Source organism: Vigna unguiculata, chromosome 9, assembly GCF_037176805.1.
Source record: "Vigna unguiculata cultivar grain cowpea cultivar isolate G323 ecotype 2 chromosome 9, ASM3717680v1, whole genome shotgun sequence".
Lineage (NCBI taxonomy): Eukaryota > Viridiplantae > Streptophyta > Magnoliopsida > Fabales > Fabaceae > Vigna > Vigna unguiculata.
In genome coordinates, this window is record NC_140800.1 from 19,665,275 (window position 1) to 19,677,720 (window position 12,446).

The 12,446-nt window shown below is 37.9% G+C and overlaps 1 protein-coding gene across 2 annotated transcripts; it reads left to right on the forward strand.

Moving 5' to 3' along the window:
* The first annotated feature begins 353 nt into the window (after positions 1–353).
* On the forward strand, positions 354–3,116 carry LOC114196253 (protein NUCLEAR FUSION DEFECTIVE 4-like). Of its 2 annotated transcripts, XM_028086839.2 has the most exons (4): positions 354–914; positions 1,213–2,165; positions 2,338–2,702; positions 2,781–3,116. In XM_028086839.2, exons 1-4 carry the CDS (start codon positions 579–581, stop codon positions 2,852–2,854), a joined length of 1,728 nt encoding a protein of 575 aa, XP_027942640.1. In that variant the 5' UTR covers positions 354–578; the 3' UTR covers positions 2,855–3,116. The 2 variants fall into 2 exon arrangements, with proteins under 2 accessions (XP_027942640.1, XP_027942639.1); XM_028086838.2 differs by having other exon boundaries at positions 356–914; positions 2,338–3,116.
* Positions 3,117–12,446: the final 9,330 nt, after the last annotated feature.

Sequence of the window (12,446 nt, forward strand, 5' to 3'; positions counted from 1 at the left end):
TTTTACTGATAAATTGCATATAGATTATTATGACACCTGGATACAAGTTGGAAGATATTTTCATGCAACCCATCCTTTTCATCTGGAATTATATTGTAGCCAAAAAGCTGACACTATATAGATCCTCTATTTGGGTCCCATGAATTATATCTTTGAATCTCTTCAACCTAAAAACGTTGATATTTTTAAAACTCCAAACTTTTTCTTCACGAAATATCTCTGTAATGGTGGAAAGCGAACCTATTTGACAAAAACGTCTTTTATTAGACTTTATTAATTAGTAATTAGAAATAGAATCCTATAAGAACGCATTTATATGGACTATGTTTAAGAAGGAAAAAACTTCATTGAAAGCACCACAGAATGGGAAATATCCATGCTTGAAAGTAATTTGAAGAGTACTTTTATGAATTAATTACAGATATTTTGACAGAAATGATTTTTAACTTTTTGTGATTGTGATTATGATTGAAAATGAGAGTGTGATATTTTGGGTTGGAGCTGGAAAAATAAAATAAAATAAAAAAGACGAAGCTAATTGGGTTTGGAAGGTGTTGAAGGTGGAAAGAGGGGAGAAGATGGTGAGGGTGCATGAGAAAGTGAAGGAGTTGGTGAGGCACAGATGGGTGGTGTTTGTGTGCGCGATGTGGGACATGTCATTCGCAGGCACCTCATACATGTTCGGGAGCATATCGCCGGTGATAAAGAGCAGCATGGGTTTCAATCAGAAGCAGGTGGCGTTCTTGAGCGTGGCCAAGGATTTGGGTGACAACGTTGGTCTTCTTGCTGGCAAATTCAGCCAGCTCTATCCCATTTCCAGTCTCATTCTTGTTGGGGTCTTCCAGAATGTTCTTGGTTATGGCCTCGTTTGGCTCGTCGTCACCCATCGCCTTCCCGCTCTCCCTCTCTGGCTGGTAGGTTCACTTCCATACTCACACGCCAACATACTACAAACATCTGGTTGAAAATATAACACTGAGTGTAAGTTCTAAATTGAGTAAAAATAGAAAAGTTGATATCCTGTCCTTTGTTTCCTCAATTTGCCTTTTCATTTTGAAGTTACTTCCTGTTAATAAGTTAACTTGTGATTTAAAACTTCTTAGTTAATGTAAATCAGTGATTAGAATTATAGAACATGTGGTGCGCGTTGTGGCACCTGGAGAAAGTTCAACCCAATTCCTGTTCATCTATTAACCAGGTGGTGATTTGCAGCTATGCATTGTAATCTTTGTGGGACAAAATGGGTCAACATATTACAATACAGCTGCACTGGTTTCCAGCGTGCAAAGTTTCCCCGAGAGCAGAGGCCACGTGGTGGGGATTTTGAAGGGCTTCGTTGGCCTAAGCGGAGCAATCTGGACTCAAATCATAGCCATGATCAAACTCCCTGATCAAGCCTCTCTCATTTTCATCATTGCAGTTGGACCTGCAATGGTTTCATTAGCCCTCATCTTCATCATCAGACCCGTTCAAAGTTATAAACAATCTAGAGCCTCTGATGAATCAGGTTTCATGTTCATCTACAGCATTTGCCTTCTCTTGGCTGCTTACTTGACGGGAGTTTTGCTGCTAGAAAACGTGTTTCATTTGAACCAAACCACCATCTCAATGTTTGCACTCGTTTTGATCATTCTCATATTGCTTCCGATCACAGTTCCCATTCTATTGGTTTTCTTCTCTGGACCCCAGAGTGCTGACCAAGAAGCCCTTTTGGAAACACCACCACTGCTACAAGCCACTAAGTCTAAGAATGTGATTGGGGAGAGTAGTAGCACTGCCAGAGTAACCAAACACGTTGAAAATGACAAGAGCATTCCCCCGAAACTAGAGGTGCTTCCTCTGTCAGAAGGGCCAAGGGACATGTTTCAGATTCAAGCTAGGCTTTGGCAAGCTCTTACCAACGCTTTGAGGAAAAACAAGCTGAAAAATGGGCCCAATATAGGAGAGGATTTTACCTTGTCACAAGCAATGGCCAAGGCTGATTTTTGGCTCATGTTTTTCTCTATAGTCATGGGCGCTGGGTCGGGCTTGACAATCATAAATAACATGGGCCAGATATGTCAATCATTGGGAGACAACAAAGTCAATGTCTATGTCTCAGTTATCAGCATATCCAACTTCCTTGGTCGTGTTGGCGGTGGCTACTTCTCAGAGGTTCTAGTAAGGTACCATCTTTACATGTTCTCTTTCTATTATTTACTTCTTACAATCAAATCTGTTGAAGAGTAAGATGAAGTATGAATTGGAAGTTTTAATATGAACAATATAAAAAGATAAAATGGAACACATAGACATGAATCACAGCAAGTGTGCTTTTGTGCATGGTTTTTCAAGCAGAAATTTTGGGTACCCGAGACTTGTAGCATTGGCAGTGATTCAAACGATGATGTCTCTGGGACTCTTGTACTACGTGGTGGGATTGGTTGGACAAGTTTACGTGGTGGGGATATTGAACGGCTTTGGGTACGGTGCTCACTGGTCAATTGCTTTAGCAGCAGCTTCAGAGCTATTTGGCGTGAAAAACTTTGGAACTTTGTACAATTTTCTGACCATGGCTAGCCCAGCAGGGTCTCTCTTCTTGTCTGGATTTGTGGCAAGCACGATATATGACTATTATGCAGAGATACAGGCAAAGCACAGAATGATTCAAACTTTTGGAGCTTCCAACTTGGCAATTTCTTACCATGTCACAGCAAATGACAGTGAGTTGCTTCTTTGCGAGGGAAACATTTGCTTCTCCCTCACTTGTGTAATATTGGCACTGGTTTGTTTGTTTGCAGCTTCTTTGAGCTTGGTCATCGCTCACAGAACTAGAAGGTTCTATGCACAACTTTATGAGGAGTCTCGAAGGTAAAAATGTGGCAGCAAGCATATATACATGAGATCTTCCATTCATGTTCCATTCCTGGAGAGTCTTAATATATACCTTTTCAATATTTTCTTGAATTATTGTTTGTATATACTCTGCCTCTCTCGCCTCCCTTCTGGACTCTAAAATTATATATTTGTTTGGTGAAATTCATGTGGTCAATACGTGAGTTTCATTGTTACTTGATACGTTATTTGCAATAAGACTTTTATGATTTCTAAATAAACAAAGAACACCGGTTATACCACATTTTATTTTACTACCATTTAATATTATCCTTCTTTATTATTTACTTTCTCCTTTTTTTTACAAATATAAAAAATTATTTTATTCCTGTAGGCTTATTTTGAAGTATAATTCTTTTCCCAACAAATCCTGGATATCAAGCATGACTTATTTAAAAATTATCTCATTCATAGTTTGGAAATGAAAAATGTCAATTTTTATTGAAATAAATCACGTTATACATCATTGTAAAATCTAATATCTCAATTAAGTTGTATTTTATGTAGACTAACACAAATCATAAATCATATTCATCACATTAACCATATCATAGAAAAGAAAAAAAAAAAACAAGATACAAGATACAAGAAACAAATCATGAGGGGTTATACCAAACTCACGAAAAGAGAGACCGATTAACAAAACTAACGACTAATATTTGCTTATAAAAAAAATGAAAAGAAAAATCAAAGAACGCTAACTGCTAAAAAAAAACATAGAAAGCTAATAACTACTGAAAAAACAAAACATAGAAAGCTAATAACAGAGGATAAAAAGATATCATTAAAGTCAATTCTACTCTCAATCTCTAAATTAACCAATTGACTGAGGTGAAAAATATGTGTGAAGTGTCAAAATTGTTGAAAGGGGTTTTAATTAAACCCTAACCTTTTATCCCTCCTCTCTTCTTCCTTTCCCTTCCCCTTCTCAAAATACTCTTCCTTGTGTGAGTGTGACCATGGTTCTCTCCCACAGTTGCATTTCTCCTCAACTGTTCTTCTCTATTCTCCTTCACTTTTGCAGTTCTCCCCAATTTATACTTTTTTGTTTTCCTTCAATGTTATGGTTTCTCCCATTCTCATCCTGGCCATTGTGGTTGTTTCTCTCCCCCAACGTATCCACAACTCCATTCTCTAACCCCAGTTACAAAACAAATTTTACTAACTGTTTCGATGTAAAATAGCTTATACAGAATGTCCAATGTGAGACAGGTTGATGAAGGATTGATCCCAACCAAGGATGAAGACACATGCTTAAGAAGACTAAGCATGTTTAGAAAGGAAGTTCACTAATCCTTCATCCATTTCATTTGTGTTTGTTATTTTTAATTCCCTAAGTTGACTTAGTTGAATCAACTTTAGTTGACTTGTTGACCTTTGACTAGGTTTGACTTGTTGACTATAGTTGACTTGACTTAAGCCAACATGCTAATATATGTTTATTTGCTTTGTAGGTTAATTAGGAGTAAGAAAGCAATGCAAGGTGGCGCATGGTGATTGGGGAGCATAAATGATGTGGATGAGAGAGTAAAGCAAAGGCATAAAGCATAAAGTAAAAGGCATAAAACAAGTGTACCTATGTACCTTTGGTCTCCTTTGTTTTTAGCACACTTTGGCAACTTTTTGGAGACATATGAGACACATTATTTGTCTCCTTTTGTGCTAGAACGAAATTAGCCTTGCACACACCATAGTTGGCTCTTTTGTCTCTCATTTTTGTAACCTTATTTGACCTAGTTTCTAAAAGCTAGGGTTAGGTTTTTGTAGAGACATCCTTAGGTGTCTTTTATTTGCTTAGAGGCCCCTAAACTCTTCTATATAAAGGGTGCTCCTAGACATGTAAAAGGGTTGAACATTTTGAAGTAAAAACACTCTTGTGTCTCAACCATTTGAGAGTTTCCTCCCTAGGGAGTGAATACTTTTAAGCCTTATCTTGCATAGCAAGTGGCGGCACACATTCACTCATCTTCAAGGTTGCCATGGCTTCTAGCCTAGCCTTGTAGTGGCGTGCTTCTCACATTTTTACCATTTCTTTCCTTTCCATTTTATGTTTTCTTCTTCCTTTAATTTGTTCTTGGTTTTCTATGGTTTATGTGCTTTCCATTTCCTTTTTGTTTTGAATCAATCCATCATCTTATTCTCTTGAGCTTTGTGAAAGGAACCTTCACATCTAGATAGCTTGCTATCTTAATGTCTAGTGGGGATTTCACTTAGTTTTCTTAATCAACTCACACCATATTCAATAATCTTAAAAAGGAACAAGATAATACTTCATCATTTGGTATCTAGAGCCTAGGTTATCTTGAATATGGTGTTTTTCATGTGCTAACCTTGTTTTGTTGTAGCTATCTTGGTATGGTTCAAATCCACTTTCATGACACACAAAAACAGTGCTGGCAGAAAACGTGACAATTTTAAAACATTAAACTGCACCAGCTCAGCGGTCCAAAAATTACGTTTTTGGTGTCAAAAGAAAGCTCTTTGAGTCTAGTTTCCAGAAAAAAAAGAACCAACGCATTTGGAGTTCTGTGGAGAAAGTTATGATCAAATTAGTGAGCAAAGGTCAGATCTGCCAAGAATACGTGAATCAACGTTTTCAGGTTCTTTTGTGGCAGTTTGGCTACGGTTTTTGCACCTCTTTAAGCTCCTAAATGTGGTTGGATAAAATGTCTTTGGATGCTTAGTCTTTGAGCCTCAAATCCATGAGTTTAAATGCATGATAGCTACATGTTTGTGTCTTTGTTTATGTCATGTTGAGTCTTTAAATGTGTCTAACTTTTGCTTGAGTCATATGTCATATGCTAACTTGAAGTTTTCTTATTCTTGTTTTTCCAAGTATTTGAATCTTGCTTTCACTTTATGTTTTGCTTGATGTATGCTCCATGAAATTGATTTTGGCCTAAAACTTGAGGAACTAAGTGTCCAAGCCACCTAAAACTCTTTCTCACCATTTTATGAAGCTAGTTGTGAAAAGAAGAAAATTTTTACACCAAAATTTGTCAAAAAACCGAAAGCAAACTTGCTCATTGGTGAACTCAAAGTGTGTTTGTCACTAAGTGTTATGATACTAGTTTTCATGCTTGAGAAAGGGGTGATATTGGCAAATTAGTTCCATTCTTTGACTTGGTTATGATCTTTCTTAGTGTATGCATGATTTAAGACTAGGGAATGCATGTTCAAGTATTTTCCATGTCATTCTTATAATGTGCTTTTCTTGTTTTAGTCTTGTTAAAAGTTTGTCTCAAACTTTTCTTCTTTAGAGTTTAGCATTTCTTGTTTTTGTGCTTTTCTTGCTTGTCTTTAGGTACTCTTGGTTTTGTCATAGTATGTTTGTCTTCTTGAAATTCTTGAGTGTTTGAACCGAGCCACTTGTATGCAAGAAAAGGATTTTTGAACAAAGAGTTTTCTTCACTCCTTGGAGGAGCTTTGAGTGTAGCCTTGCCTTGTTACTTTGAGAGAGTGATCTAAACACTTGGGTTACATTTTGGGTTGGAATTGGTCTTGGTTTTCATGTTGTCTAACCCCTAATCCATTTATTTTGCCTCGGATTTGAGTGTTTTTGTTGTAGGAATCATGGCAAGTTCATCAAATGCACCTACACCAAACAAAAACAATACATTGATGAGATTGCTTCGGGATTTGGAGTTGTCTAGGAAGGAGGCCTTTGAACAATTGAGAAAGGACAAGGAGCAAAAAGTGACCTAAGAATCCAAGAGCACATTCAAAGGCTTGAAGCTAAGGAGCAAGAAAGAGAGGCTAGGAAAAGAGGGCATTCTAGGCGCAAACCATCACAAGAGAAGCAAACTCCAAAGATTCTTAAGTTCAAAGGAGAAAATGACCCAAACATCTACATTGAGTGGGAACAAAAAGTGGACCAAATTTTTACCATTCATGTAGTTAGTCATCAAAAGCAAGTAGATTTGGTAGTCTTAGAGTTTGAGGATTATGCCATGACTTGGTGGCATCAATTATGTATGGACAATATTAACCAAGAGTCACTCGCGACTTCTTGGAGGGACCTTAAAAATTTGATGCGCGCTAGATTTGTTCCTTCCTACTATAGGAGGGAGACTCTTTTGAAGCTCCAAAGGCTTCAACAAGGGTCCATGTGTGTGGATGAATATTACAAGTTAATGGAGTCCATGCTTCTAAAAGTAGGACTCCAATTTGAAAGTGAAGAGGAAAAGGTAGCTAGATTTGTGAGTGGGTTAAGGAGGGACATACAAGATTTAGTAGAGTTATATGAGTATTCCTCTCTTGACAAAGTTTTACATTTGGCCATCAAAGTTGAAACTCAATTGCAAAAGAAAAAAGAGGCCAAGAGGAGTGGTTCATACAATGACTATTATTCTAGTACTTGGAAAGATAAAGAAAGAAAACATGATAAATCACCACTCAAGAGTTCCCAAGACCCACCTCTTAGGACTAATTCGTCTAGGCCTTCTAATGAAAATCCTAATTTTTCTCAAGGTACAAGGACAAGTTCTATAAAATGTTTTAAGTGTTTGGGATATGGGCACATAGCTTCAAATTGTCCCACCAAAAGAACCATGGCCTTAAACCTTAAAAAAGAAGTAGAGAGTGAATATTCTTCTCCCCCTTTCCCCAAAAGTATTTCTTCCCACACTTCTTCAAGTGAAAGGATTAAACCCCTTGAAGGTGGATTGTTAATGATAAGGCACCAACTAAGACAAGTTTCCGAGGAACTTGACCCTTCTCAAAGACAAAACCTCTTTCATTCAAGGTGTCATATCAAAGACAAATTATGTCCCCTCCTCATAGATAATGGAAGTTGTGTAAATGTGGCTAGCACAAGGGTTGTGGACAAGCTTGGCTTGAAAACTATTCCTCATGCCAAGCCCTACAAGATATCATGGCTTAAGAAAGAAGACATTAAAGTAACTCAACAAGTCCTCATTAACTTTTCAATTGGAAATTTTAAAGAAGAGGTGTTATGTGATGTTGTGCCTATGGAAGAAACTCATATTTTGTTAAGTAGGCCATGGCAATTTGATAGAAAAGTCTTTTATGATGGCCATGCTAACACCTATGCTTTCTCCTTCCAAGACAAGAAGTTCACACTCCTACCTCTATCACCCAATCAAGCAAATGAGTACCAAAATAAAGTGAAAGATAAGAGAAAAGATGAAAAAGAAAAAGAGCAAGTTAGCTCCAAAGTGTTACTTGCCTCTAAAAAAAGCTTTCCAAAGCAAGATGGACATCACCATTCTTTCTTCTCTTGCAAGGCTCAAAAGGAAGACCCAATGCGCAAGCATGAGAAGAAGAGTGGCCTAGAAAAGAGGGATGGCCTAACCAAAGCTAGGGGTAGTACCCTTAGAAAAGATGGAACAAGAGCTCATAAAAGGGAGGCGCAAAACCTTCCCCAAATCAAGTCAAGCTCCATCTACAAAGGCTTAAAGAATTTGTGGTCAAATTCTCTCCAAGAAGGGGAGGATGATGAAGGATTGACCCCAACCAAGGATGAAGGCACATGCTTAAGAAGACTAAGCATGTTTAGAAAGGAAGTTCAATAATCCTTCATCCATTTCATTTGTGTTTGTTATTTTTGATTCCCTAAGTTGACTTAGTTGAATCAACTTTAGTTGACTTGTTGACCTTTGACTAGGTTTGACTTGTTGACTATAGTTGACTTGACTTAAGCCAACATGCTAATCTATGTTTATTTGCTTTGTAGGTTAATTAGGAGTAAGAAAGTAATGCTAGGTGGCGCATGGTGATTGGGGAGCATAAATGATGTGGATGAGAGAGTAAAGCAAAGGCATAAAGCATAAAGTAAAAGGCATAAAACAAGTGTACCTATGTACCTTTGGTCTCCTTTGTTTTTATCACACTTTGGCCACTTTTTGGAGACATATGAGACACATTCTTTGTCTCCTTTTGTGCTAGAACGAAATTAGCCTTGCACACACCATAGTTGGCTCTTTTGTCTCTCATTTTTGTAACCTTATTTGACCTAGTTTCTAAAAGCTAGGGTTAGGTTTTTGTAGAGACATCCTTAGGTGTCTTTTATTTGCTTAGAGGCCCCTAAACTCTTCTATATAAAGGGTGCTCCTAGACATGTAAAAGGGTTGAACATTTTGAAGTAAAAACACTCTTGTGTCTCAACCATTTGAGAGTTTCCTCCCTAGGGAGTGAATACTTTTAAGCATTATCTTGCATAGCAAGTGGCGGCACACATTCACTCATCTTCAAGGTTGCCATGGCTTCTAGCCTAGCCTTGTAGTAGCGTGCTTCTCACATTTTTACCATTTCTTTCCTTTCCATTTTATGTTTTCTTCTTCCTTTAATTTGTTCTTGGTTTTCTATGGTTTATGTGCTTTCCATTTCCTTTTTGTTTTGAATCAATCCATCATCTTCTTCTCTTGAGCTTTGTGAAAGGAACCTTCACATCTAGATAGTTTGTTATCTTAATGTCCAGTGGGGATTTCACTTAACTTTCTTAATCAACTCACACCATATTCAATAATCTTAAAAAGGAACAAGATAATCCTTCATCACAGGTTATAGATGGCACTCTGAGCAATAATAACTTAGACATTTATCAATATTTTATAATGGTTTATGTACTATAAAGTAGACAACAGAAAATGAATAAATAAAGTGAAACGGGTTTTGACAACATTTGACATCTTATATAAAAATAAAATATTCATAAAAAAGTAAATTTTAGTATTTATAGAATAAAAAAGTAATTGAAAAGTAACGAAGGATAGTGACAAATAAATGTAAGAAAATAAAAAAATTGAGTGCCAAAATACTATTGGCCATAAAAAGAATATGGATCACAAAGCTCTTGGCCAACAACTCGGACGAGTCCGACGACCCTAACAGGCCCGACAACCCGGACGGGCCTGACGAACCGGATGGGCTCGACGACCCAAATGGGCCCGATGACCAAGACAGGTCTGACAACCCAAACGGGCCAGACGATCCAGACAGGCCCGATGACCCAAACGAACCTGGCGATCTAGACGGGCCAGACAACCCAGACGAGCCTGATGACCTGGACGGGCCCATCGACCCAAACAAGCCTGATGACCCGGACGGGCCCTTCCAAATCATTGGGCCTAATGACCCAAACGAGCACGACAAACCGGATGGGTTTGATGACCCAGACAGGTCTAACGACCCAAATGAGCCCAACGATCCAGACAAGGCCGATGACCAAGACGGGCATGATGATCTAGACGGGCCAGACAACCCAGACGAGCCTGATCACCTAGACGGGCCCGACGACCCAAACGAGCCCGATGACCGAACAGGACCTTCCAAATCATTGGGTCTAACGACCCAAACGGGCCCGACGATCCAAAGGGGCCCGACGACCCAGATAGGCCTGACAATCTAGACGGGTCTAACGATCTAGACTAGCTAGACAACCCGGACGAGCCTGATGACCCAGATGGGCCCGAAAACCCGGACGGGCGTGACGACCCAAACATGCCCGACGACCCGGACGGGCCCAACGACTCAGACAAGAACGATGACCCGGACGGGCCCGATGACACGGACAGTCCCAACGATGGAGACAGGCCTGATGACTCGTACGGGTCAAACTATCTGGATGAGACCGACCGTTTGAAAGGGCCCGTACGAGTTGTTGGGCCCGTTCATGTCTCGTGCCTGTCTAGGTTGTCGGGTCTGTCCGGGTCATCTGACGTGTCCAAGTCGTCGAACCCATCCGAGTCATCGGGCCCGTCTGGGTCCTTGGGCCCGTTCGGGTCCTCAGGCCCATCATTGTCGTTGGACTCGTTCGGGTCTTCGGGCTCGTTCGGGTGTACGGGCTCGTCCGGGTCGTCGAACTCGTCCGAGTATTTGGACCCATCTGGGTATTCGGACTCGTCCTGGTATTCGACCCCGTCCGAATTGTCAGGCTCGTCCAGGTCGTCGGGCCCGTCCAGGTCTTTGGCCCGTCTAGGTCGTCGGGCCCGTTCGGTTCGTCGGATCCGTCTGGAGCATTAGGCCAATGACCTAGACAGGTTGGACCAGGCCTTATTGACGAACTTCACAGCACAATTGTGCAGTATGGGTCGTCAAGCCTCTAGATCATCGGGCCACCCAACCTGTATTGGTTTCCTAATTGGTCCAGCTCGGGTGGGTCATCGGGTCTAACCAATCTGGTTGCGTAGTTGGGTCTGCCGACCCATCTGGGTTGTCGAGCATGTTTCCAAATTTATCATGGACTCAAAACATAATTAAGTATAAAATAAATATTGTTAAAATTAAATTTTATCTCACAATAAATTCAAATTTTTTTCCAAACAAGAAATTGAAATGTAAGGTATTTTAATTTCCTTAACCAAACAAGTTATTTAAAAAATGAATGAAATTTAATTACAAGCAATTCAAATACAAAGCATTTCAATTTCTAAGTATTGTTGAAATGCTCCATCCAAACACAAGGTTAGGCATTTTAGTTAGATGTGTTCATTTGAAGAGATGGATTGGAGGAAGAGTGTAAGGATGAATTTGGATAGATTTAAGTGGATGGATATGTGTATTTCTTTGATTGAATTTAGAAGATAAAATGAATAAATTTATAGATAAATTTTATGAAAATTAGTGAGTGATGTGACAGATTAAAAAAATTAGAATAAATAGAATTTAAAATTACCTAACTACCCGTATGATAAAAATAAAATTAAATAATTTTTGAATAAGTTAAAAATATTAAATTTTGATTATATTTTAATTATTATTATTAATTATTATATATATATTTCTATATATTTATTATTAATTATTATATATTATTAATAATAATAATTATTATTATTATTAATTATTGTATTATATGTATTTTTATTATTATAAGTTATTATATATTAATAATAATTATTATATTATATATATATATATATATATACATATATAATAAAATAATAATAATAATTGATAAAGGATATTTCATATATATATATATATATATATATATATATATATATGTAATTTATATGTTTGACTTTTTAATAACAGGGTATAAAAGTAAAAAAAAAAAATGTTTATCCTCTCAAATCTTCTTCATGGTGAGCGGACGAACTTTGCATGATATCTTGCAAATCCGTTTTCGATGATCTCATGTTTCTTTTCAAAGAAAAACAACTTTTTCACATTTCATCTCCACAAATCAGTGGATTGTGACTATTCACTCATGGTGAGACCACCCAAGGCCCAAAAAATGTTTTGAATTTGTTGTTGGGAAATTCATTAGAAAGGGAGAAAGAATAAGCTCCCCAAAGAATGACTTTATTAGTAGTATATTGCTCTCAGTTTGAGTTGTTATGCTTAATACAAAACGTCAAGGAACTTTTATTGTTTCAATAGAAAATTTGTTGGGTAATGAGTTCATTATGCTTGCAATGACTTCCACATAGTTAACGACCAAAGAATTGTTGTTATAACCACCATTGATATAGATGTAGAGTTCATTATGTTTTTAATGACTTACATGTCATCATTTACAGCGTTCACAATTATCACTACTATTGATATAGGTGATGAATGACAATCAAACTATATTATTCAACACAATTTTAATTAAAATAATGAAA